At 43.1% G+C, this 25727-nt stretch overlaps 1 protein-coding gene across 4 annotated transcripts in view; it reads right to left on the bottom strand.

Annotated features, from left to right (window-relative positions):
- The window catches only part of LOC138763991 (kynurenine--oxoglutarate transaminase 3-like), a 100604-nt gene that overhangs the window by 16254 nt on the left and 58623 nt on the right, over window positions 1-25727 (bottom strand). For 3 of the 4 annotated variants that reach the window (XM_069939123.1, XM_069939120.1, XM_069939121.1), the window contains 2 exons: window positions 24005-24078; window positions 7246-7332 (listed from right to left, as the gene is read on the bottom strand). In XM_069939123.1, coding sequence (XP_069795224.1) covers window positions 7246-7332; window positions 24005-24078 — 161 coding nt within the window. Of the gene's footprint in view, window positions 1-5935; window positions 7130-7245; window positions 7333-24004; window positions 24079-25727 lie in introns of those variants that run through there. The other variant, XM_069939122.1, reaches the window with a different exon arrangement.

Below are 25727 nucleotides of genomic sequence, written 5' to 3' on the forward strand. Positions count from 1 at the left end.
ACTGGCCTGTAATTTCCTGGTTTACATTTGGAGTCTTTTTTAAACAACAGAACAACATAAGTTACCGTCCAATCCTCCGGCAGATCATCCATGGCTAAGATCATTTCAACTATTTCTGCCAGGGCCCCTGCAATTTCTACACTCGTCTCCCTCAAAGTCCAAGGGAATATCATGTCATGCCCGGGGGATTTATTTACCTTTATTCACTGTAAGGCAGCAAGCATCTCCTCCTCTTTAATCTCTACATGTTCCAAGACACTTCTGCTTGTTTCCCTTCCTTCCTTCCTTATACATTACGCCAGTTTCCAGAGTAAATAATGAAGCAAAAAATCTGTTCAAGATCTCCCCAATTTCGTGAGGCTCCACGCACAGACGATCACTCTGATCTTCTAGGGGACCAATTTTGCCCCTCACTATCCTTTTACTCTTCAGGTTTACCTTCACATTATCTTCCATGGCAACCTCATGTCTCCTTTTTGCTTTCCTGAATTCCTTGAGTATTTTCTTGTATTTTCTGTACTCTTCCAGTATTTCATTTGCTCCTTGTTGCCTATACTTGCTCTCTCTTCTTCTTAACCAATATCCCTTGAAAACCAGGGTTCCCTATGCCTGTTAACTTTGCCTTTAATCTCGACAGGAACATGCAAAATGTGCACTCTCAAAATTTCATCTTTGAAGGCCATCCACTTACTGAACACATCATTTCCAGAAAACAACTCATGCCAATCCACTCTTCTTAGATCTTTCTCATTTCCACAAAATTGGCCTTTCTCCAATTTAGAATCTCAACTTGAGGACCAGACCTATCCTTATCTGTAAGTAACTTGAAACTAATGACATTATGGGCACTGGACCCAAAATGTTCACCTCCATATACTTCTGTCACCTGACCTGTCTGGTTCCCTAATTGGAGATCAAGTACTGCATCCTCTTTCATTGGTATCTCTGTGTATTGATTTAGAAAACTTTCCTGAACACATTTGACAAATTCCAAGCTATTCAGCTCTTTTATAGTTTGAGAATCCCTGTCAATATGTGGAAAGTTAAAATCTTCTCTTTCTTACAACAGTCTCTATCTCTACAGATTTGCTCCTCCAATTCTCTCTGACTATTGGGTGATCTATAATACTATTGGGCAGTCAGTGTAGTCACTCCTTACCCATTCCTCAGCTCCACCCATATGAGCTCTATACACGAGGCCTCTGGGGTGTCCTGCCTAAGCATAGCTGTGATATTTTCCCTGACTAGCAATGCCACTCCTTCCCCTTTCATACCTCCCCCTCTATTACGTCTGCCTTTCCGACAATACTACCTGCGTTAAAATAAATACACCTGAGAACATAACTATCACACACAAACCTTTGATTTCTGTCTATACATGCAGTCCTTACATGACCTTTATCCTCTTCCACCTCACTATCTACTCTAACACTCTGGTTCCCATCCCCCGCCAATCTAGTTTAAACCTCCCAGAGGAGCACTAGCAAACATATCCTCCAGTTCAGGTGTAAACCGCCCCCTCAGAACAGGTCCCACCATACCTGGAACAGAGCCCAATAATCCAGAAACATGAAGTCCTCCCTCCTGCACAATCTCTTTAGCCGCATATTTAGCTTCATTAACTTTCCTATTTCGACCCTCACTAGCACGTAGCACAGGTACCACTCCTGAGATCACAACCCTGGAGCTCCTGTCCTTCAACTTTGCACCAAACTCCCTAAACTCTCTTTGAAGCACCTCCTCATCCTTCCTACCCATGTCATTGGACCCTACATGGACCTCGACATCTGGCTGCCCACCCTCCCTCCTGAGAATACCAAGAGCGCGATCCGATATATCGTGGACCCTGGGGACCACGGAGGCAACAAACCATCTGGGATTCTCAATCTCTCCCTCAGAATGTCCTATCGAATCCCCTATCACTATTGGTCTCATCTTTTCCCTCCTTTCTTTCTGAGCCGAAGGTCCAGTCTCAGTGCCAGAGATGTGACCACTACAACTTGTCTCTGGTAGGTCATCCCCACCAGCAGTGACTAAAATGGTATACTTATTGTTGATGGGCACAGCCACAGGGGTGCTCTGCTCTCTCTGTCTATTCTCCTTTCCTCTCTCCTGACAGTCATCTGCCTCCTGGTTTTTGGGGGTGACTGTCTCCTTTTTTTTTTTTTTTTTTTTTTTTTTTTAAATTTTTTTTATTTTTCACACCATAAATCACATTAGCCATGATATACACTATTTCTTTTCACACATATACAGTGACTTTTTCTCCCCCCCCCCCCTTTCCTCCCAAACCACCCCCCCACCCCCCCCTCTCATCCATTTTAGGTATATAATCTAGGTTGCATTAAGCCAGTCAGACAATGTTGTCATTCAACCAAATTACACCAGAAATTCTACTGAGTCCATTCTTTTCTTTCCTTCTCCTTCCATCAACTTAGGTAATGTTTGTCCCCGGTAGGTTTTCGCTATTGTATTTAATGTAAGGCTCCTATACTTGTTCGAATATTTCAATGTTATTTCTTAACCAATATGTTATTTTTTCTAATGGAATACATTTATTCATTTAAATTTGGTAGTTTCTTCCTTTTAATTTGGTTATGTATTCCATTAATATTTAAAGACATATAGTTCAGCGTAGCCCTTTTATATTTTGTTTATCTTCTCTTTCCGTTTTTCCATCATTACCTTTCCTCCTTTTCCATTTCTGTTTTCTTATTTTCAACTCTTTATAAGACAACATTCCTACAACATCTAACATTTTCCTTATTCTCCTATTTCTATCTTATTTATCCCCAATCTCCCCTTCACCTCCTGAGTTGTCCTTTATCCCTTGTCGGACAACCACATCTCCCCTCTCCATTTGGATTTGCGAATCCACTCGCAAGCGTCAACTGATTTTGCAGTGACCGCTATTTCCCCCCACCCCGCCTCCCCCAGAAAAGATTTCACTTTTCATATGTCACAAAGGTCCCTCTTTTAATTCCCTCCTTATTCTCTCTATTCCATTACCTTCCCTTATTAATTCTTGTCTATACTATCCATATTTTCCTCTAAGTACAGATACATTCATGTATGCTCATTGTCTCTATTCACTCTTATACCTCTTTACCTGCATACATATCAATCGTGATCATTTTTACTCTCATTACCCGTCTTCATCCCTCAGTCTATTTTTGTCTTTACCCACATACATATCAGTCGTGATCATTTTAACTCTCATTACCCGTCTTCCTCCCTCAGTCTATTTTTGTAATTGTTCTGCAAATTTTCGTGCTTCTTCTGGATCCGCGAATAGTCTGTTTTGTTGTCCTGGAATAAATATTTTCAATACCGCTGGATGCTTTAGTATAAATTTATACCCTTTCTTCCATAAAATCGCCTTTGCTGTATTGAACTCTTTTCTCTTCTTTAGGAGTTCAAAACTTATATCTGGATAAATGAAGATTTTTTGTCCTTTATACTCCAGTGGTTTGTTGCCCTCTCTTACTTTTTCCATTGTCTTCTCCAGTACCTTTTCTCTTGTAGTATATCTTAGGAATTTTACTACAATAGATCTTGGTTTTTGTTGTGGTTGTGGTTTAGAGGCCAATACTCTATGTGCCCTTTCTATTTCCATTTCATGCTGTAGTTCTGGACATCCTAGGGTCTTAGGGATCCACTCTTTTATAAACTCCCTCATATTCTTGCCTTCTTCATCTTCCTTAAGGCCCACTATCTTTATGTTATTTCTTCTGTTATGGTTTTCCATTGTATCTATTTTTTGAGCTAGTAGTTCTTGTGTCTCTTTAGTTTTTTTATTAGATTCCTCCAATTTCTTTTTTAAGTCTTCTACCTCCATTTCTGCTGCTACTGCCCGCTCTTCCATCTTGTCCATTTTCTTTCCCATTTCTGTTAAGGTCATCTCCATTTTATTTATTTTCTCTTCTGTGTTGTTTATTCTTTTTCTTAAATCCTTAAATTCCTGTGTTTGCCATTCTCTAAATGATTCCATGTATCCTCTAATAAGAGCAAGTATATCCTTTACCTTGCCTCTCTTTTCTTCTTCTATTTCACCATACTCTTCCTCTTCTTCTTCCTCTGGGTTGGCCATCTGTTGTTTCTTTGCTGCCCTTTCCTCCTCTTCTATCTTGTTTCTATTGTCTTCTGTGGTCTCTTCTTGCTGCAGGTGTTCTGCAGCTGTCGTTGCCGGCTGTGGAGATCGACTCCCCAGCTGGTCCCCCCTCCCGTCGGTGTGTTTTTTTTCATTCGCATCGCGCATGCGCGAAACTTCGCGCATGCGCGGTTGCGCACTTTTGTTCGGCTCTGCGAGCCATTTTTGTAGTCCATTATTTACCGACCTGAGGGAGCGGGTTTCTCTCTCCGCAGCGGGCCTCTTCGGACAGGTAAGGCCATCACCTTTTTCCTCCTTTGTCTTCTCTTCCTCTCTTCTTACCGTTGCTTTCGACTTTTCTTTTTTTGTCGCCATCTTCTTTCCACCTTTATACTCACTTTTCTGTAACTTTTATTTCTGTGCCTTTGTGTTTTCTCTTGTTTTTCCCGACTTTTCTGGAGAGGGCTGGAGTTCACCGTCCGGCCACTACTCCATCACGTGACTCCTCCGGGGTGACTGTCTCCTTGATGGTCTTCTATTACTCAAACCCCTCTTTACTGGACAATCTTAATGGTAACATTTTTAGCATTGTTAAAAAGCAATCTCAACTTTCACAATAAAGCTAAGAATTAAATGGTTTCAGGTTACTTATTATTCTCTGGGTGTAGAAGTTAAATAAATGAATCTTAACTTTGTCTGATGCGATAAATGCTTTATATCTTTTGACCAAACATTTATATTCATGCCTCTTGCTCCACAAAGCATTCCTAAAGAGGTGCAGCCTCCCTCGATCTACCAGGGGTGATTGGATGAAGAACTCGACATCATGAGGGGCTTCGATCTCGTTGATCTGTGGATGCCAGGGTGAGAAGTTGAGGTCAGTGCTGAGGACTGACTGCTCAGTATCAGAGAGAAGAGGTCAGAGGGGATGGTGAAGATACAATAGGGGTTGGAGCTGAAGTCAGGCATGGGGTCAGAAGGGGGTGCTGGAGGGAGAGCTCAGGAAGGTTGATGTGATGGGGGGAGGGGAAGGGAGTTCAAAACTGAAGGTCTCAAAATGAGTATTGGCCTTGTAATCCTCCATTAAATCTTCCTTCAACCCGCTCATCTTCAAGGAGAGCAACCCCAGTTTGTCTCATCTAACTTAGGCACTGAAAATCTGACTCTGGAAACTTTCCAGTAAATCTTTATGAATTCTCTTGAGGACCTTCAGATCTTTCTTAAAGTTAGACAATTAACCAATGATAGGAATCAGTTCTGTTAGATTTAATAACAAAGTATTAAAAGAGATTATTAAGTACAATGATCAAGAAAAATATTAATTGTTAAAGGCCACACTTCACTTCCCTTATCTATTGCAAATCATGTACATTTTGTGTAGATTGGTCCTTAAAATCATACAAGATAGGGGTTGCTTTTATTAAAATGTAAAGTTCATAAATTAACCTCAAATCGACAAGTTAACTGGTTACTGTAATTTGGTTGCAGTGGTAGAATTTAACTAATGTGTAGAACTTCACAACAGGAAAACATGCCATTCAGCCCAATTTGTCCATGCCGATCAAGTTGCCTCTCTGATGTGGGAGAAGCTGATACAAATAGAGATAGAATAAAAGGGGATTAAATGAGTGTTTGGGCTGAAGTGCCTGCTCTGGTTCCGTATGACTCAGAATCTACAGATGTGCTATTTGTAGCCGTGAATTTATTTGAATAATGAAAAAAAAAAATCACTGGTAACATTAGACAATTTTTTTCAAAAGATTTGCTTCCTGAAAGAAAAATGGGGATTATGATTGACAACTTCAAGCTGAACACAATTTCAGATTTGTGGTATCACACAGGGAGTTTGAGAAACATTAAATTAACTTTTATTGGATTTAGCCTGTTTAATCACCTTGCGTTAGTTCAACTGACCTAAAGATGGTTTGTCACTGATTTTCATTTGTACTTAGCATCTGATGCCTCTCATGTCAATGTCCAACAATAGTTGGCCAGCATTGATGGATTCCAGTCGTCCTTATGCCACTTTTCCATGGTCGCAATGTCCTGGTGAAACCTTTCACCCTGTTCGTCACTGACTGCACCAAGGCCAGCAGGGAAGAAGTTCAAGTGCAAACGCAAAAAATAAATCTTCAATGACATGTTGCATTTCATGGTTTTGTCTGCTTGAAGTAGACTTAAGACAGGAAATCACAAAAATAGGTTACATCTAAAAAAGTGTGTGATTGGAAGAGTTTAATAATACATCTTAAAGTTAGTAAATTTAATCATAAATTTGTATAAATTTAGACATTCAGCACAGTAACAGGTCCTTTCATCCCATGAGCCTGTGCTGCACAATTACATCCAATTTTGAATGGTGGGAGGAAACTGAAGCTCAAGCAGACACGGGGAGAATGTTCAAACTCCTTACAGACAGCGCAGGATTTGAAGCCCGATTCTAGTTGCTGGCACTGTAAAAGTGTTGCGCTAACCACTGCACTAAGATGATATTTGTGATCAGCAGCCCACAATCGACAAAATACACCCAAAAGTGTTCAGGATGCAAAATATTTGAAGGCCAGTGTAATAAGAAAATACAACATATCACCAAAAACACAAACAGACGTCTGTACTGTTTGTACTGTCTTCTGCATCACTCTTTTTGTTTTAAAGGTAATATCACTATGTAGGTAAAAACTAATACTTCAGCATAGATTTCCCAATTTCCTCCCTGTGGCACATGGACCTGTCTGCAGACAAACTTGTGAGTGGAGACAGAGATCGCAACAGAACCTGTGATGTTTGCCAGGTAAGAACTGCACATATTTTTATTCTTCCTTCGTGCCTCTGTAGTGAGAACCAAAACCTATCTAAAAGATCAAGTTTCACATCCAAACTGGTGGTTCTTTCTGTGTTTTGTCCTAACGACTCAGGCTTTGAAAAAAAATTTGAAGCCACGCAGGTTTATGTGTTATTTAGTGACAGAATTCAGTGAAAGTTTGGCTTTCATTTCCAATTCTTCAGGATGGCTTCTGCTGAATCCAATGTACTATCTTGCTGTCAGATAAAAGGGGGGAAAAAAAGGGCACTTTACACAATGCACCATCTCAGTTTACACAAGTACACATTTGTACTTTGTTCTTCTTAAATTATCGTTAAATCAATAGACTGACCTTGATAAAGCAGAAGCGAATATATTTCTCGTAAAGACTCTTGGCTTGGTCACTGACAAATGAAGTCACAGGGATGGCTGCCAGTTTCTGAGAGAACATGTAAAACAAAGATTTACTTTCAGGTGCAATTTCTGATACACCAGAGTTTCTCCAGTCTGCAAGGCCTCAGATTCAAGTCCTCAAACTTTTTCTCTTATATTATTGACCTTCCTTGCTTCTTTCCTTCATTTACCAAACACAAACATGGAACTTGTTAATGTTTAATCGCAACCCAAACCCTCCATTAATTAGAACCCAAAATGCAGATGCTAGGAATTATGAAATTATAATCCAGGAAATGCATCTGGTTAGGCAGCGTCTGTGGAAAGAGAAATTAAGTTAAAGTCAGACTGCCAGAATTGGGCGTCAGATATCAAGTCAGTTTTAAGTTCCAGTAAAGGTATGTTGGGGGGTGGGGGAGGTGGATGGAAATATGACAAAAGGGATGTGTGGTGATATACCACGAACCCACTGCAGGGGGCGATCTCTGTATCTGCAGGAAGATAACTGGAGGACAGACCACACCTGGCCGGCTGACAATCAGGCAACCTGAATAGACTTAACTCCACCCGGCCGGCTGTCAATCAACTGCTCGGGATATAATCCTGAGCTGGCCTCTCCCAAGCAGTCACTCCGGAGTTACCAGTACAATTACCACTGTAGCAAAGACTTTTAACTGAATAAAGCCTGTTGTACAGTCTTTCTCGAGTTTTGTGTCTGCTACTGCTGCAGCAGGGCATCACAATATGTCTGATAGGGTGTGGCCAGGATTGCCCAGGGTGATTAGAACCATAGAAGCAAAGAAACAGGCCCTTCACCTTCATCCCCCCCCCCTCCCCACCCCACGTTAGGCTGTGCCTAGACCAGCAGAAATAGAAATTCACCAAGACAATGGTATCTTCAAAACAATAACTTTTATAAATGACTATTAATAATATAAAATCTTACTTAATTCTAAACTTAATCCCACTATGTGCAAGTGTGTGAGTGTGAGAAAAAACCCAAACCATTACAGTTCAGGCATAATTCTGAAGAGATGATTTTAAAATTCACTCTCAGAAATCTTTTGTGCCGAAACTCACAGAGTCTTTAAAACTGCCTTTCAATAGATCTCAAACTCATGAATGCTTTGTAATTCTTTGCTTTCAGAGGAATATTTCTTCATATGAATGACTTTTTTCCACAAATACCCCCTCTCCTTCATGGAGGTTTTGGAATCCGTGTTTCACACGATGATTTCTCAAACTCGGATTCGAGTCAGACGAAGTTAACTATCACAATGGGTATGACCCAGAAACTAGAATGATCTTGCTTTCTTTTACCCAGAAGTGCGTCAGCCACAAGTGACCCTTTAAAATGACACAGAGAAGGAGCAAAGTGGCCATCCTTTCCAAAGCCATTGCCATCCTGTGTTTCTCCCGTGACGAGGAGAACGCAAGCAGTTCTTTTCTCACAGAATGTTACTGTATCTCTGACTTCAGATCAAACTGGTACAATATTAAATAGGTCTCCCTGAAGGCTCTTTAATCACATGACGTAGGGCCAGCACCAAAGGAGGGTATTCACGGACATTGCCCCCCACATGAGTTAATATGCCCCCCTCCACCCGCAGCACTAGTGTCAACTCACAATATAAGCACGGACGCCCTTATAGAGTCTTTGAACCCCAATGCAGTTACCCTAATGATCCCCAATTAGACTTGTTCTGACACCGACCCTGATAATGGCATCACTGCTGATTTTATTTGAAGTTCTCTTCTAAAAGTTAATGCGAAAATGCTTCTGGGCTGTAGGAAACTATAATTACCCACAGAACAGAGCTGTCCGCAGAATCAATTATTCACACAAAGGCATAAAGGGAAAGGCAAGTTTAATTCCATGTTTAGGTGTGAGGGTCATCCCACTACCTTGGCAAATGGCTGGCTGAAATGTGGGGGGGGGGAAATATGTTTAATGGGTCTCTTCAAATCACAGCCTGCTCACTCTGATTGATCAGGGAGGAAAATCACCACAGCAGATGTGCATTACTGGAACCAGTAGCTGGTGGTGTTCCTGCCAATTGGAAGGAGCAGGTTCTGCAGGGAGGAATGCTAAGGGCACAAATCTGTTTATAGCTATTATTGCATAAAATGATGCCCTTGAACCTACTGGACGAGCACGAGAAGTAGAACATCCAAGACTGCCAGCTGATCAACCTAGCGTCTCCAATTTAGGGAGGCATAGATTTAGTGGGATGAGTGGAAACATTCTATGACCCTACCTTAGATCTGAGCCTTCAGTTAGGTCACAGAATGATAGAATATTGTATTGTACAGCATAGGAACAGGTCTTTTGGCCCAACCGCCAACCACGATGCTCAAATGACACGAAAATTCGGCTGCTTGCATGATTAATTTCTCTGCAGGCTCCCATATCTAATGAGAAGTCTCTTAAACTCTACTATTGTACACCTCTACTCAAAACTAAATTGTCCTGCACATCGCCTTTAAACTCCACATCCTTCCGTAATGGGGCAACCAGTATTGCTCACAATACTCTAAGGGCAGCCCAACCAAAGTTTAATCTTCAATGTCCACTTTTTGGTTTTGTGAGGCATCGATGGTTGCCAGCTAAAATGGTTCAGATAAATGTCTTGGGTAGAAATTCATCCGGAGCTCTTTGTGCAATGTTAAGACAAGTCACCTTTATTTGTCATTCATACATTGCATTGCACGGTAAAGACAAGATCGTGTTTCTCCAGGAAGAGAAGCAGGAGCAGATTTACATAAATATAAGTTAAAATATTAGGATGTATGCAATAAAAGTCCATGGAACACTATCCGCATTTGTTCTGGGAATTCAGGCGCCTGATGGCTTGGGGAAAAGTACTGTTGCCCAATCTGGATGTAAGGAGCCGAGGGCTATGGTACCTCCTATCAGATGGCAAAAGAGAGAACAGTTTACGAAAGGGGTGTGTGGAGTCCTTCACACTGTTTATTGCTTTCCGTGTGCATCTAGTGATGTAGACGTCTTTCCTGGTACAAAGAAAGCCCCCAGAGATCTTTTCTGCTGACTTCATTATCCACTGCAGGGTCTCGCAGTCTGAGGTGGTGCAGTTTCCAAACCAGGCGGTGATGCAATTGCTCAAAATGTTCTCAATACATCCTCTGTAGAATGTAGTGAGGATGGAGGGCAGGAGATGAACTTTCCTCAGCCTTCGCAGGAAGAAGAGGCGCTGCTGGGCTTTCTTGGCTATGGAGATGGTGTTAAGGGACCAGGTGACATTCTCCGCCAAATGCACTCCAAGGAACTTGATACTCTTGACGACCTCAATGGTGGAGCCATCAATGGTCAGATACAGGTTGTTGGCTCTGCACCTGTCTGTTATTGTCTGCACCTCATTTATGTACACTGACTCCTCACACAGTTGTGTCGTCAGCAAACGATGGTGTGGTTCGAGTTGTGCTTTCCTGCCTAGTCATGAATCGGTCGAGTGAACAGCAGTGGACTAAGCTCGCAGCCCTGGGGGGGGGGGGGCATGCTCAGTGTGATGCTCTTGGAGGTGCTGTTTCTAAACTGGACTGCTCGAGGTCTCCCTGGCAAGAATCCAACTGCAGAGGGAGGTGTCTAGACCCAACAGGCTCAACTTCCCTATCAGCTACTGTGGTATGTTTGTGTTGAATGCCGAACAGAAGACAATACACAGTATTCGAACATACGTGTCCTTATTTTACAGGTTGGTGAGGGCTAGATGGAGGGTTGACCTTGCCTAACACTCCCCTCAAATCGGCCACAGTAAGACACATATTGTAGAAGATTCACACTTGATTCTGTTTTCAAAATTTAGCTCCACTTACATCATGGACCCGAACTTAAGTAAAGCATGTATGCCCTTTAGCACAAGACATGTGGGACAGAGTGCTACCCTAATTGATATGGTCTCAGCTAACCATTTGGAATGATTGAATTAAGGAAGGACTCTCCCTCTGTTGCACCAATCATGCCCTTTGTAATGGCCTGGTGCTTAGAATGAACATCGGATTAGAAGGGGGTTAGGATGGTAAAGTGAAAAATACAGATGTACTTCGTGAATGCCCTCAAATGAAGGTTTCTTGGCACATTCTCCAATAGCAACTACACTTCTAATATAAAACTACACTTCAGGGAGGTGTGATTTGCTAGGTTTAGTGGTTGATGGATCACTAACTGATCTTACGAAGCTGCTAGCTGCTTTTCTCGCAATAGCATTCCCATCTGTTCCTTATCACCCATTCTATCATACTAAGAACATAACATGAGAAATAAGAGCAGGAGTAGGCCATCCAGCCCATCAACCCTGCTCTACAATTCATTAAGATCATGGCTAATCTGATGATAGCTCATCTCCACCTACTTGCCTTTGCCTCTCAATTCCCCTGCTATATAAAAATCTATCCAACCTTGCCTTAAATATGTTCACTGACGTAGCCTCCACTGCTTCAACGGATCTTGAGGTTACACTCCCTAGTTCGAGACTCCCCCACCAATGGGAACAATCTACCTACCTCTATTTTATCTATGCCTTTCTTAATTTTATGTTTCTATAACAGCCCTTCTCATTCTTCCAAATTCCAACAAGTACAGTACCGGACGACTCAATCTCTCCTCATAAACCTCCCCTCATCTCTGTAATCACCCCTGTGAACCTCCTGGGCATCCCCTCTAAAGCCATCCTTCCTCAAGAACTCCACGCAGTGCTCCAGATGCAGCCTTACCAGTTCCAGTATAACCTCCCTGCTCCTAAATTCAATCCCTCTAACAATGAAAGTTCCTCCTTTCTGCCACTCACTAAACTGCACAACCAAAGATCCATGCTTCTGTTTGCCCAGTGCAAGGGAGTAATACAAACTGTTCCCCCTCTTACATTTAGATTATATTACAGAACGCACGGGTAACTGGAGAAGCCGGCTTGAAACAAATGCTAAGACATTCCAGACTGTTACGTGAGTCATGGAGCAAAGAGATAATGGAAAATGAACAAAGGAGAAAGCAGCTGTGACCTTGGGGGAGGGTGGAGACATTTAGCCTGATCGAGTCCATTCCCTTCAAGGAGTCAAATATTTCAGATGAATTAATCTGAACATCCCTTCCTCCCTTGATCTCCACCTGTTGTATTCAGCCTTCTGGGATGAAGTGGAAAGGAAGAGAAAGTCTGTATTGAAAACTATGACGGGCATGTTTTCTGTGTATCCAGCTCAGCAGTAAGCTGGAACAATCTAATGTAATGCAAATCATTTGGCAGCCTGCTCAGTATTTGTGAGTTGCTCCTTTTAATGGAACACAAGTCAAGTGGATTAGTAGGGCAGTGGTGTAGTGGGCCATGCCATGGGAGTTTGGAAAATTGATTTAACATTTGCCAGAATTCGGTACACTTTCCCTTTGATTCTCCACACAGCTTAGTGTTTCCAGGGTAGCCTTGTTTAGAACAGCATATTTGTCCTCATTTGCTTTTACCACAAATTGAAAGGACTTGCTCTTTTCATGCACTTTACAAATATCCTGCTATATTCGAGGTAGACATACAAGAGCATCTTTCACTGTCTTCTGAAATGGGGCGGAGATGTGGGGTCCATCTCTTGGGGGAGGGAAGGGTGGTCAGGAAAAAGTGCCGAGTTACACAAGCATTTACATCATGCTCCTCCTCCCAGTCATGCGTCCTCCTCCTTGGCTGGTGAAGTTCAATTCAGATTGGCGTGAGGAAATGCATTTTGGGGTACTAACAAGGCCAGGACATACACCATGAATTGTAGGGTCTTGGGGGAAAAACTGATGCGTTTCAAGGTCACTTTGTTCAGGTCCAGAGATCCTTGAGGGTGGCATGCAAATAGATAGTGAGGCTGGGAGGGCATGTGTGATACAGTACTGACTTTCATTAGTTGGGATAATGAAAGGAGGTTTCATTAAAACAAAAAGGAGGTAAAGGAGGTTATACTCCAACTTGAAAAATCTGGTTAGGTCTCATCTGGAGTACTGCATGCAGTTAAGGATGCCACACTAGATGAAGGATGCGATACAGTAGTGGATGCAGAAGAAATTCACCAGAAAGTTAGGGGACAGAGCATTTCAGTCATGAGATGAGGTCATATAAACCATATAACCACTTACAGAACAGGCCAGTTCGGCCCTACTAGTCCATGCCGTAACAAATCCCTACCCTCCTAGTGCCACTGACCAGCACCCGGTCCATACCCATCCAGTCCTCTCCTATCCATGTAACTATCCAGTCTTTCCTTAAATGTAACCAATGATCCCGCCTCAACCACGTCTGCCAGAAGCTCATTCCACATCCCTACCACCCTTTGTGTAAAGAAATTTCCCCTCATGTTCCCCTTATAATTTTCCCCCTTCAATCTTAAACCATGCCCTCTAGTTTGAATCTCCCCCACTCTTATCACATTTACTCTGTCTGTCTCTTTTAAAATCTTAAACACCTCTATCAAGTCCCCTCTCAGTTTTCTACGCTCCAGAGAAAAAAGCCCCAGTCTGCACAACCTTTCCCTGTAACTCAAACCTTGAAATCGTGTCAACATTCTCGTGAACCTTCTCTGCACTCTCTCTATTTTGTTTATATCTTTCCTATAATTTGGTGACCAAAACTGTACACAGTACTCCAAATTTGGCCTCACCAATGCCTTGTACAATTTCATCATAACCTCCCTACTCTCGAATTCAATACTCCGATTTATGAAGGCCAGCATTCCAAATGCCTTCGTCACCACACCATCTACCTGAGTATCAGCCTTGAGGGTACTATTTACCACAACTCCTAAATCCCTTTGTGGCTCTGCACATCTCAATAGCCTACCATTTAATGCCTATGACCTATTTAGATTTGCCTTTCCAAAATGTAACACCTCACACTTATCTGTATTAAATTCCATCAGCCATTTCTCAGCCCACACCTCCAGCCTTCCTAAATCATCTTTTAACTTACGGTAATCTGTTCGCCCTGTTGTGGGGAAGGTGAAGAGGGAACACGACGGAGTTTTTTTTTTGAACCGCAGAGTAATAGAGGCCATTTCACTCCACAAATCCGACTTAAAACCCAGGGAAAACTCACGCAGATACGGGATGAAAGTACAAGCTCCTTACAAACAGCGCAGGATTCTTTCAGATCGGAGGCCTGTGACAAGTGGTGTGTGACAGGAACTGGTGCTGGGTCCACTGACATGCATCAGTTATATTAGCTATTTGGATGAGAATGCAGATCGCCAAGAGAGAAAAGTTTGAAGATGACACTAATGTTGGTGGTATATCGGACAATGAGGAAGGTTATCTCAGGTTACAAGGGATTTTGATCAACTGAGTCAGTGGGTGAAGGAGTTTAATTTGGATAAGTACGAGGTTTTGGCAAAGCAGCCAAGTGGCAGTTGTCACAGAGATTAGCACAATGCTGTTACAGTGTCAGAAACCCAGGTTCAAATCTGGTGCTGTCTGTAAAGTTTGTTTTGGCATTCTTCCCATAACCCCATGGGTTTCCTCCTACCCACCAAAAAAAAAATACGGGGTTTGTAGGTTAATTGGTGCATTTAGGTGGCATGGGCTCGTGGACCTGTTACCATGCTGGATCTTTAAAAAAAAACCCAGGACAGACATGCACAGTAAATGAGTGATCCAAGGGTCCAGATACATAGTTCTCAAAATGGTGACAAGGGAGACCGAGTGCGTTTGACATGCTGGCCTTCATCAGTCACGGCATTGTGTTGAGAAATGGGATTAATGCAGATGCATGCCCACAGGTCAGCTTTGGCATGTTGGGCTGAATACTCTCGACTCCATGCTGTACTTCTCTCTGACTACTTACCAAGATAGTTTGTAAGCATAAAATTTGAAGGGCTTTTAGTCTCGAAATAAACAGTGCACTTGACCACAGAGCACTTAACAATACAAGGCCAACCAATATCACTGCTGTACACATGCAACATCCTTCAGTTTTGATGAGCCTGAAATAATAACTCTCATTCATGGTTAGCGTAGGGACAAGCAGTATGTTTTACAGCGCCAGCGACCCAAGTTTTAATCCCCTATTACAGGGCCAGTGACCCTGGTTCAAATTCGGCGATGTCTGTAGGGAATTTGTATGTTCCCCCCATGTCTGCGTGGGTTTTCCCTTGGGTTCTCCAGTTCCTTCCCACCTTCCAAAATGTACGGGGTTGTAGGTTAATTTGGGTGTAACTGGGCAGTATGGGTCTCAATACGGGGTTTGTAGACACAAAATACATACATATAACCATATAACCGTTTACAGCACGGAAACAAGCCATGGCGGCCCTTCAAGTCCGTACCGGTTCACTTGAACAACTCCACTAGCTCCTCCGCAAACTCCTGAAGAGAGGCTTTCTTCATGATGGCATTGGTGTGTCACAAGAAAAGTTGATGTGAAAGTTTGCAAAATTGGTGCAATGCAGATTTCTTGAATGCTGGCCAATGAAAGTGAATGTTGGCCTGTGCTCCTCTCCCTATCCTTTTAGCCCTTCTCTTCCAGACTTTGTATTCAAGAAGGGCTCAGGCCTGAAACTTTGGTTAAATATCTTTATGATATTTTGAAAACTAATCCTCTACAAACCCCTTCCCTAACCCACCCACCCCTCTAATCTACCCCCAAAAAATGGAGAAAAAAAGAAAGAGATCACATAACATCAAAATTCGTCAATTAATTACCATGGTTTGGAGCAACACCACTAATGTGCAGGAAGGGGATTTAATAACTCAATGCCATAATATCATATACGGGCTCCAAGTTTTACGATAAAAAAGATTATTATCTCGTAAATTATATGTTATCTTTTCCAATGGAATACAAGACCTCAACTTCATATGCCATCTCTGAATACTCAAATCAGTCGCATTTTTCCAAGTAATTGCCAAACATTTTCTGGTCACAGCTAAAGCCAATCTCAGAAAAGCAATTTGAAATCTATTTAATTTGAATTCTAAGATAATCCTCTTAATATTTACCCAACAAAAACACAGCTGAATATCTCTTCCAAAATTGTCAGCACCCATAAGATCTTTGCTCCTTGCTGCAAACCACTGAATACTTGTCTGGCTACCTCTGTATGTGCAAAGCTGGACACCATTTGCTCTCTCTCTCTAGAAATAGAATTGCCTTGCCTGAAAAAAATCTCCCATTTTTCAATATGTTTCATAAGGTCAATAGATTTGGAACACTAAGGGATAGGGATACAATGTGAAATTGTGTGAAGAAGCTAAAGGTAACAGTGTTTATGGAATAGTCAGCCATACAGAAGCTATTAAAAGAACCTTTTAAAGTTACCCTGAAGGGAAAAAAAAAAGTGGTTTTCAAAAGTCTTGAGTTCTGTTTGCGGTTTCTGTCATGAGTCAGACATCAGCAAGCTATCTTTCACTGGAAAGATGGTAAAATTCATGGGTGCATGTACAACTCCTAGGAAACAACCACCATTTAACGAACACCCACCACGTGATTGCAAGGTCGCCTAAAATATATTTGTGAGTTGGAACACTGTGGGGAAGGAGTCCAGAAGGGTGTGCAGACAAACATGCACTTGTGCCTCCAGAATCAACTTACCAGGAATCCTTTCCAAATGAACTCATTGTCCAGCACTTTGATCTTTCCCCAGCTCTGTTCACTTTCTGCATGTCTCAGTTCCCCAACCTGTCATCTAGCACTTCCCACTCTCTTACTGAAAGTTCCGCTCCATCAGTCTTGCTTGGAACTTATACTCCCAGTGCCTTTCCTTTCCCTACATTTGTTCCTTGGATGTGGACATTACTGGTGAGACCAGTTTTGATTGGCATCCCCAATTCTTCTTCAACTCAGAGGCTTGATGGAGAGGAGTCACGTGATGGAGTAGTGGCCGGACGGTGAACTCCAGCCCTCTCCAGAAAAGTCGGGAAAAACAAGAGAAAACACAAAGGCACAGAAATAAAAGTTACAGAAAAGTGAGTATAAAGGTGGAAAGAAGATGGCGACAAAAAAAGAAAAATCGAAAGCAACGGTAAGAAGAGAGGAAGAGAAGACAAAGGAGGAAAAAGGTGAAGGCCTTACCAGTCCGAAGAGGCCCGCTGCGGAGAGAGAAACCCGCTCCCTCAGGTCGGTAAATAATGGACTACAAAAATGGCTCGCAGAGCCGAGTAAAAGTGCGCGATGCGAATGAAAAAAAACACACCGACGGGAGGGGGGACCAGCTGGGGAGTCGATCTCCACAGCCGGCAACGACAGCTGCAGAACACCTGCAGCCAGAAGAGACCACAGAAGACAATAGAAACAAGAAAGAAGAGGAGGAAAGGGCAACAAAGAAACAACAGATGGTCAACCCAGAGGAAGAAGAAGAGGAAGAGTATGGTGAAATAGAAGAAGAAAAGAAAGGCAAGGTAAAGGATATACTTGCTCTTATTAAAGGATACATGGAGTCATTTAAAGAATGGCAAACACAGGAATTTAAGGATTTAAGAAAAAGAATAAACAACACAGAAGAGAAAATAAATAAAATGGAGATGACCTTAACAGAAATGGGAAAAAATATGGACAAGATGGAAGAGCGGGCAGTAGCAGCAGAAATGGAGGTAGAAGACTTAAAAAAGAAATTGGAGAAATCTAATAAAAAAACTAAAGAGACACAAGAACTACTAGCTCAAAAAATAGATACAATGGAAAACCATAACAGAAGAAATAACATAAAGATAGTGGGCCTTAAGGAAGATGAAGAAGGCAAGAATATGAGGGAGTTTATAAAAGAGTGGATCCCTAAGACCCTAGGATGTCCAGAACTACAGCAAGAATTGGAAATAGAAAGGGCACATAGAGTATTGGCCTCTAAACCACAACCACAACAAAAACCAAGATCTATTGTAGTAAAATTCCTAAGATATACTACAAGAGAAAAGGTACTGGAGAAGACAATGGAAAAAGTAAGAGAGGGCAACAAACCACTGGAGTATAAAGGGCAAAAAATCTTCATTTATCCAGATATAAGTTTTGAACTCCTAAAGAAGAGAAAAGAGTTCAATACAGCAAAGGCGATTTTATGGAAGAAAGGGTATAAATTTATACTAAAGCATCCAGCGGTATTGAAAATATTTATTCCAGGACAACAAAACAGACTATTCTCGGATCCAGAAGAAGCACGAAAATTTGCAGAACAATTACAAAAATAGACTGAGGGAGGAAGACGGGTAATGAGAGTAAAAATGATCACGATTGATATGTATGCGGGTAAAGAGGTATAAGAGTGAATAGAGACAATGAGCATACATAAATGTATCTGTACTTAGAGGAAAATATAGATAGTATAGACAAGAATTAATAAGGGAAGGTAATGGAATAGAGAGAATAAGGAGGGAATTAAAAGAGTGACCTTTGTGACATATGAAAAGTGAAATCTTTTCTGGGGGGGCGGGGTGGGGGGAAATAGCGGTCACTGCAAAATCAGTTGACGCTTGCGAGTGGATTCGCAAATCCAAATGGAGAGGGGAGATGTGGTTGTCCGACAAGGGATAAAGGACAACTCAGGAGGTGAAGGGGAGATTGGGGATAAATAAGATAGAAATAGGAGAATAAGGAAAATGTTGGATGTTGTAGGAATGTTGTCTTATAAAGAGTTGAAAATAAGAAAACAGAAATGGAAAAGGAGGAAAGGTAATGATGGAAAAACGGAAAGAGAAGATAAACAAAATATAAAAGGGCTACACTGAACTATATGTCTTTAAATATTAATGGAATACATAACCAAATTAAAAGGAAGAAACTACCAAATTTAAATGAATAAATGTATTCCATTAGAAAAAATAACATATTGGTTAAGAAATAATATTGAAATATTTGAACAAGTATAGGAGCCTTACATTAAATACAATAGCGAAAACCTACCGGGGACAAACATTACCTAAGTTGATGGAAGGAGAAGGAAAGAAAAGAATGGACTCAGTAGAATTTCTGGTGTAATTTTGTTGAATGACAACATTGTCTGACTGGCTTAATGCAACCTAGATTGTATACCTAAAATGGATGAGAGGGGGGGGTGGGGGGGTGGTTTGGGAGAAAAGGGGGCGGGGGAGAAAAAGTCACTGTATATGTGTGAAAAAGAAATAGTGTATATCATGGCTAATGTGATTTATGGTGTGAAAAATAAAAAAATTTAAAAAAAACTCAGAGGCTTGATAAAAGCATTTCAGAGTGCAGTTGAGCAGAGTTGAGAGTCACATGTAAGACCAGAGTGGGCAAGGCTAGTAGATTTCTGTCTCTAAAGAATTTCAGTCAGCTAGGTGCATCTTCACAGCGATCTGGTAGTATCACAATGACATAATTTTAATTCCAGATTATTTAAATGAATTAAAATTTAATTTCTTGGTGGATAGGGTTTGAACCAGTGGTTTTCAAACTTTTTCTTTCCACTCACATTCCACCTCAAGCAATCCCTTAGGCCAGGGGTGTCAAACTCAAATTCACGGAGGGCCAAAATTAAAAACTTGGACTAAGTCGAGGGCCGAACTAAATATTTATTGAAAATTTTCAACAACATCTGCATGTTTTCTCTTCTTTCAACATATGTAATGTTAAACTTTTTCTTATTAAAATAAATGTTTAATAATAGTTTTGGATAAACTCTTTCCAGAAGCATTAACAAATGAGAAATAAAATATTCAATAAATAATATTTCTCTATAGAGGATTTGTCAAATGTTGCTAGTGTGCTGTCGAATAGTAAAATCTGAGGGCTATTGAGAATGTGGGAGAATAACATGATTCCTGAAACAATCAAATGGGTGACTGATTGTGGGCATGAACTCTAGCAGGGTTATTTGCCATGCCCTTTTTCCATTGGTACAGATATCCTTTGATTTACACACTTTTCAAATTTTATGCCTAATGAGCTTGTATCCAGGTGCAAGACCATTTTTAACCAGGAATATATTTATCACTGTGACATGAAACTATTGGAAGATCGTTTTATCCTGAGATTAAAGTTCATAATCCTTACTCAGGCCTGTGTGCGGGAGGGCGGGGTTTGCGGGCGATCGGGTTGGACAACGACAGTGCGGGGTCATCGGCTCTCGCTGCAGGACGGCATCTCGGCGGATCAGCGGCCCCGTCACTGTGAGTCGCGGGTCAGCCTGCGGCAGGGAGGGGGAGTGGGCAACGGTTCTGGCGAGGTCAGGCCCCCCCTGAGTTTCTGCCGGACCCCCCTTGACCTGCTGAGTTTCTCCCGGACCCCCCTTGACCTGCTGAGTTTCTGCCGGACCCCCCTTGACCAGCTGAGTTTCTCCCGGATCTCCCTTGACCTGCTGAGTTTCTCCCGGACCCCCCTTGACCTGCTGAGTTTCTCCCAGACCCCCTCCCCTTGACCTTCTGAGTTTCTCCCGGACTCCTCCCCCTTGACCTGCTGAGTTTCTCTCAGACCTCCCTTTGACCTGCTGAGTTTCTCCCGGATCCCCCTTTGACCTGCTGAATTTCTCCCGGACCCCCTTTGACCTGCTGAGTTTCTCCCTTCTGGTGTTTTTACGAGAACCACAGACTTTCACTCATACATTGATGAGGGGGATCAAGGGCCAAACATTGTCAGGAACCTCTCTGCTGGATAAAGGATACGGTTTAACCCGCTGAGTTTCTCCAGTGTTGGGTTTTCACGAGGTAGAGTCAAAGGGCCGAAGGGCCTGTTTCTGATCTGTAATGTTCTACGGACCCTGCTCTTCTTTCCGTGCTGGTGTCCCAGGACCTTTCCAGGGCAGTCTCCACGCTCAGGACTGCGCTGGGATCCTGGTCAGCGGTGGAGGAGCAGGTGAGTGCGGCTAATCCCGATCCAGCCCACGCCACTCCCGAGATTGGCGGGGGGTTCCACCCTACCTGCCTGACCAGCCTCGCTCTCCACGTGTACTCCGGGCACCTGCCGCTGGTCCGGTGGAAGGCACTGGGCGGCTGGCGGCCGGCACCCCCATCCCCGGCGGATAGCCCCAATCTTCCCTCCGGCGTCCCGACTCCATCTGCAGCTCCAAGAAACGCTGTGCCACTGGGGTTCCGGGCGCTGGGAAGCGGCCTTGGCTTCCCCTGACACCGGCCAGGCCGCGCTGCGGTGGGGGGGTGGGCGGGGGTACACGACAGCGTGTTTATAAAACCACCCACCACTACTTTTCAAGGAGCAGGATTTTTCTCTCTCTCTCTCACCCTGGGACACAGCGGTTACTGTGCATGCGCTATACTGGCGCGGCGGCCAGCGGGCCACCTCTAATACATTTTTGATATGATCTTGCGGGCCAAATATAGTTATATTGCGGGCCAAATTTTGCCCACGGGCCAGAGTTTGACATGTGTGCCTTAGGCCGTAGGTGCTCTGAGATTAGTAAGGGATTACTAAAGGTGGTATGTGAGTGGGAACCACTGTTCTCGACCCAATTGTTACTGAAATATTTTGCTCGAGAAAAATTGTCAATGGCCCATTTCCTTTGGAGTTCTGAAACCGTGCACATAAGCAAGATCGGTGCCAAGGGTGGGGGGGAAGTGGCGGGCATTGCCCCCCTTACGGTCGCAGCCATCGGTTGCTGTCAGACCTGCCCCCGCCCCCTCCTGCATCACTAGTGTGCCTCGTACGTACTAGGGGGATTTAGTTTGACGCCGGCTAGTGACTTTCCACCCACCCCGGCTGCATCAACCCTTCAACTGAGCAAGTTTATGAAGATTCCACTTTGTTCCCCTCTAACATGCTAACGCCCCCCTCTAATGTTCGTTTTGGCACCGACCGTGCACATAACGAGTCAATTAAGTACGATTAAAACAGTGGTTTTCAAACTTTTTTTTTCCACTCACATACCTCCTTGAGCAATCTCTTACTAATCACAGAGCTCCTACAGCATAGGGATTACTTAAGGAGTTATGTGAATGAAAAGAAAAAAGTTGAAAACACTGGTTTTAACCTCTTGTCCAAGACTGTTTTACCAGTGTGCTCATAGCCGATTTCTGTCCTCACTTATGGAGTGCATTAATTATCACTGCATCCTTGTTCTTGAGTCAGAATACAGGATGAAGATTGAGAATCCGGTTGGGTGGAGCCAGAACAGGAATCTTGCTCTCATCATCATCGAGACCAGGGAAGGAGAGGCGGAGTGACCACACAGCTGCCTACATTGATGGGAAAGAGGTGGAAGGAGTCGGAACCTTTAAGTTCTCAGGGCTCCAAATTTCAGAAGACCTCTCCTGGAGCCAGCACATTAGGGCAACCGTCAAGAAGGCACACCAATGCCTCTACTTCTCAATGAGTCCGTGAGGATTTGGCAGGTCATCAGTTACTCTATCAAACTTCATCAGGTGCAGCGTGGAAAGTATAGTTGCATCATAGCCTGGTTTGGGAATTCAACTATCCAGCAATGCCAAAGCTAGCAATCATAGCCAGGTCTATCACAGGCTCTGGCCTCCCATCCATGGCAATCAACAATGTGAGGCACTGACAACATCATAAAGGGTCTCCACCACCCTACTCACAATCTCTTTACACTGTTCCCTTCAGGCAGAAGGCGCTGAAGCCTGAAACCAACACCTCCAGGTTCAACAGCTATCAGAACATTAAACCTGCCCTTGGATCACTCCCTCTGGGGCTTGCTCCAACAGCATAAAAGGACTCTTGCAACCTTTTGCACAAGGTTGAGAACCACTGATCTAAACTAATCTCATTTGCAAGCCTATAGGATCATATCAATTCAATTCCGTGCCATACTCTCATGCCAACATGTCTGTCCACAGCCTCATTTTCTGTCCCACCCAGACCACCCGTAAAAATGCAGGAGCAATACAGCTACTCCCCGACTTACAACTATAATTCTGACCAAAGGATCGGCCTGAATTGTGCATTTGTGTTTAAAAAAAAAGAAAAATATAAAATTTACTTGGTTTACGTTGTAATTGATAAAACTATAACTGGGAAACAGGGAATGTAAGAGTCAAAATGTGCGCACTTATCTTCTTAGTTGGGGACCTTAGGCTGGCTGCGGCCATCTTGATTCCCATGTGCCTGCACAAGCCTTCGGTTGGCACATGCACGGTGGGTTCGCGTATTGGAGTTTAGTTGGGACATGCGCGAGAGCTAAGCGCCCTAACAAAAATGAATTTGTGCCCTTAACTCTCACGCGTGCACCAACTGAACTCCAATAATCACACCGTGTATGCGTCAACCAAAGACTCGCACATGCACACGGGAATCAAGATGGCACGTTATTTTCTTCACAGAACCTTTTCCTTCCACCAAGATGTTTGGCAGGGTTTAATGTTTTTTCAAAAATTTAATGTAAAAAAAATTTAGACATGCAGCATGATAACAGGCCCTTTTGGCCTACGAGCGCATGCCGTCCAGTTACCCCAATTGACTTAAATCCTCAGTACATTTTGAAGTGTGGGAGGAAACTGGAACCCCCGGAAAACCCACTCAGACACAAGGAGAAAACATAAAAACTCCTTACAGGCAGCATGGGATTTGAATCCTGGCCCTGATCGCTGGCGCTGTAACAGTGCTACGCTAACTGCTCCACTAACTGTGCCCCCCCATAATCGCAAAAGAGGGCACTGTTGAAATGGACTTTGACTGATAAACATTGAAGTCTAGATTTTGTGCTCAAGTCATTGGAGTGGGGTTGCCATTGAGACAACCACTTGACTCAGGTCTCATATTCAACACTGGTAATAATTAAATATGCACATCACATTTTATCTCACAGTTTCAAAACCAAGAACACATTACCTTGTTTATAATCATCCACTTCACAAACTTGTTATCATAAGGTTCGTTCCCTTCAATGTTGGAGAGATCCACATCTAGATGGAAAGTTATTTACATAATTAGAAGAATCTATGTTTTTATTATTGAGATGATCCAAACATTAGCATTTTGTATAAAACCAAAACCCCACTTGGTCTTTGCAACTCAGTATCACATAAGGCAATGTAAATTCAGACTCAGTGAGGTCCACCAACTAACACTCTTTAAATAGAATACCACATTGGTCCCACACCAACAATAACCTCTTCCTTCCACATTTCTTGTCAGAATACATCACATACAATCCTGATTTTTTTTTCCTGTGGACAAAACATAATTACCACTTATTGGCAATGCAAAAAATTGTACACATTGTACACAAGTAAACAAATAAACGTAAACAGATCAAGAAATATAAATAAACTGACTGCAATAGAGATAATAAAAAAAATACAGCGAATCCCTGATTGAATTTGTTGATGAGGTGCTGTTGGTGGAGGGGGAGCAGCTGTTCCGGAACCTGGTGGTGCAAGTCTTGTGGCATCTACACCTCTTTCCTGATGGCAGCAGCGAGAACAGAGTGTGTGCTGGGTGGTGTGCATCCTTGATGATTGCTGCTGCTCTCTGATGGCAGCGTTCCTGTAGATGTTCTCGATGGTGGGATGAATTTTGCCTGTGATGTACTTGGCAGTGTCCACTACCTTTTGGAGCTTTACGCTCAGGGGTATTGGTATTCCAGTACCAGACCATGATGCAGCTGGTTGGCATACTTTCCACCACACCTCTGTAGAAATCTGCCAGGGCTCCGTTCCTCTCTACTGCTAAAGGTGGTCACTTAAAGGGTACATCCCTTGAAGTTTTGCATGTCATGAATATTCACCCACTTGCACATTCCACATGACCTTGGCAGCAGATATCAGTGAAATGTTCAATGGACTTGGAGGGAGGGGCTGGCAGGAGCTTCAGGAACAAGCAGGATAGTTCCCTCATCTACAATCCACACCCACGCCAACGTGGTGAAAATGACATGAACCCAGGAGCAGACATGCCCTCTCAGTAAGAGATCAGAAGGTCATCCAACTGCCAGCCTGGGTGAAGTCTGCCAAGTTGACCCAGACCACAGATCTGGAAAGGATATCCCTGAATCTTGTGGCTGGGAGCAATGCATCTTGTTCGAGACTGGCATAGAACCAGTAGCAAAGAGTCCTGCTCTCTCAGCAGGCCTGCATATTCTTTCCTTTGAGATATTTATCCACCTCCGCAACGAAGGCTATAATTGAACCTGCTTCCACTATTCCTGGCAATGTACTCCAGACACTAACCACTCTTGTACAAAAATATCTCCCCCTCCCATACCCCACTCGGTGTTAGTTTTGGTTCTTTTGCCAATCACCTCATTCGCTGTCCTCTGGTTTCTGACTCTTCGCCCTTTCCCTCTTCTCTCATTCCTGACCCCCTTCATCTTTCCTTATCTTCTTGTTTCCAACTCCTCCACATCCCACCTCCTAGTTCCTGACACTCTCCCCTCTCCCCCCACCAAATTCCCTGCCCCCAACTCCTCCATCATTCTGTCCACGGTTCGGAAGGAAAGGAGACATGGACACCCATTCCTATTCCCCAGCTGACACTGTCAGGCACGGCCAGACTGAGATCACTCACAAATTGGAGGAGAAACACCTCAACTTCCATCAGCCCATGCTCCATC

Source organism: Narcine bancroftii, chromosome 5 (genome assembly GCF_036971445.1).
Source record: "Narcine bancroftii isolate sNarBan1 chromosome 5, sNarBan1.hap1, whole genome shotgun sequence".
In the NCBI taxonomy this organism is placed as follows: domain Eukaryota; kingdom Metazoa; phylum Chordata; class Chondrichthyes; order Torpediniformes; family Narcinidae; genus Narcine; species Narcine bancroftii.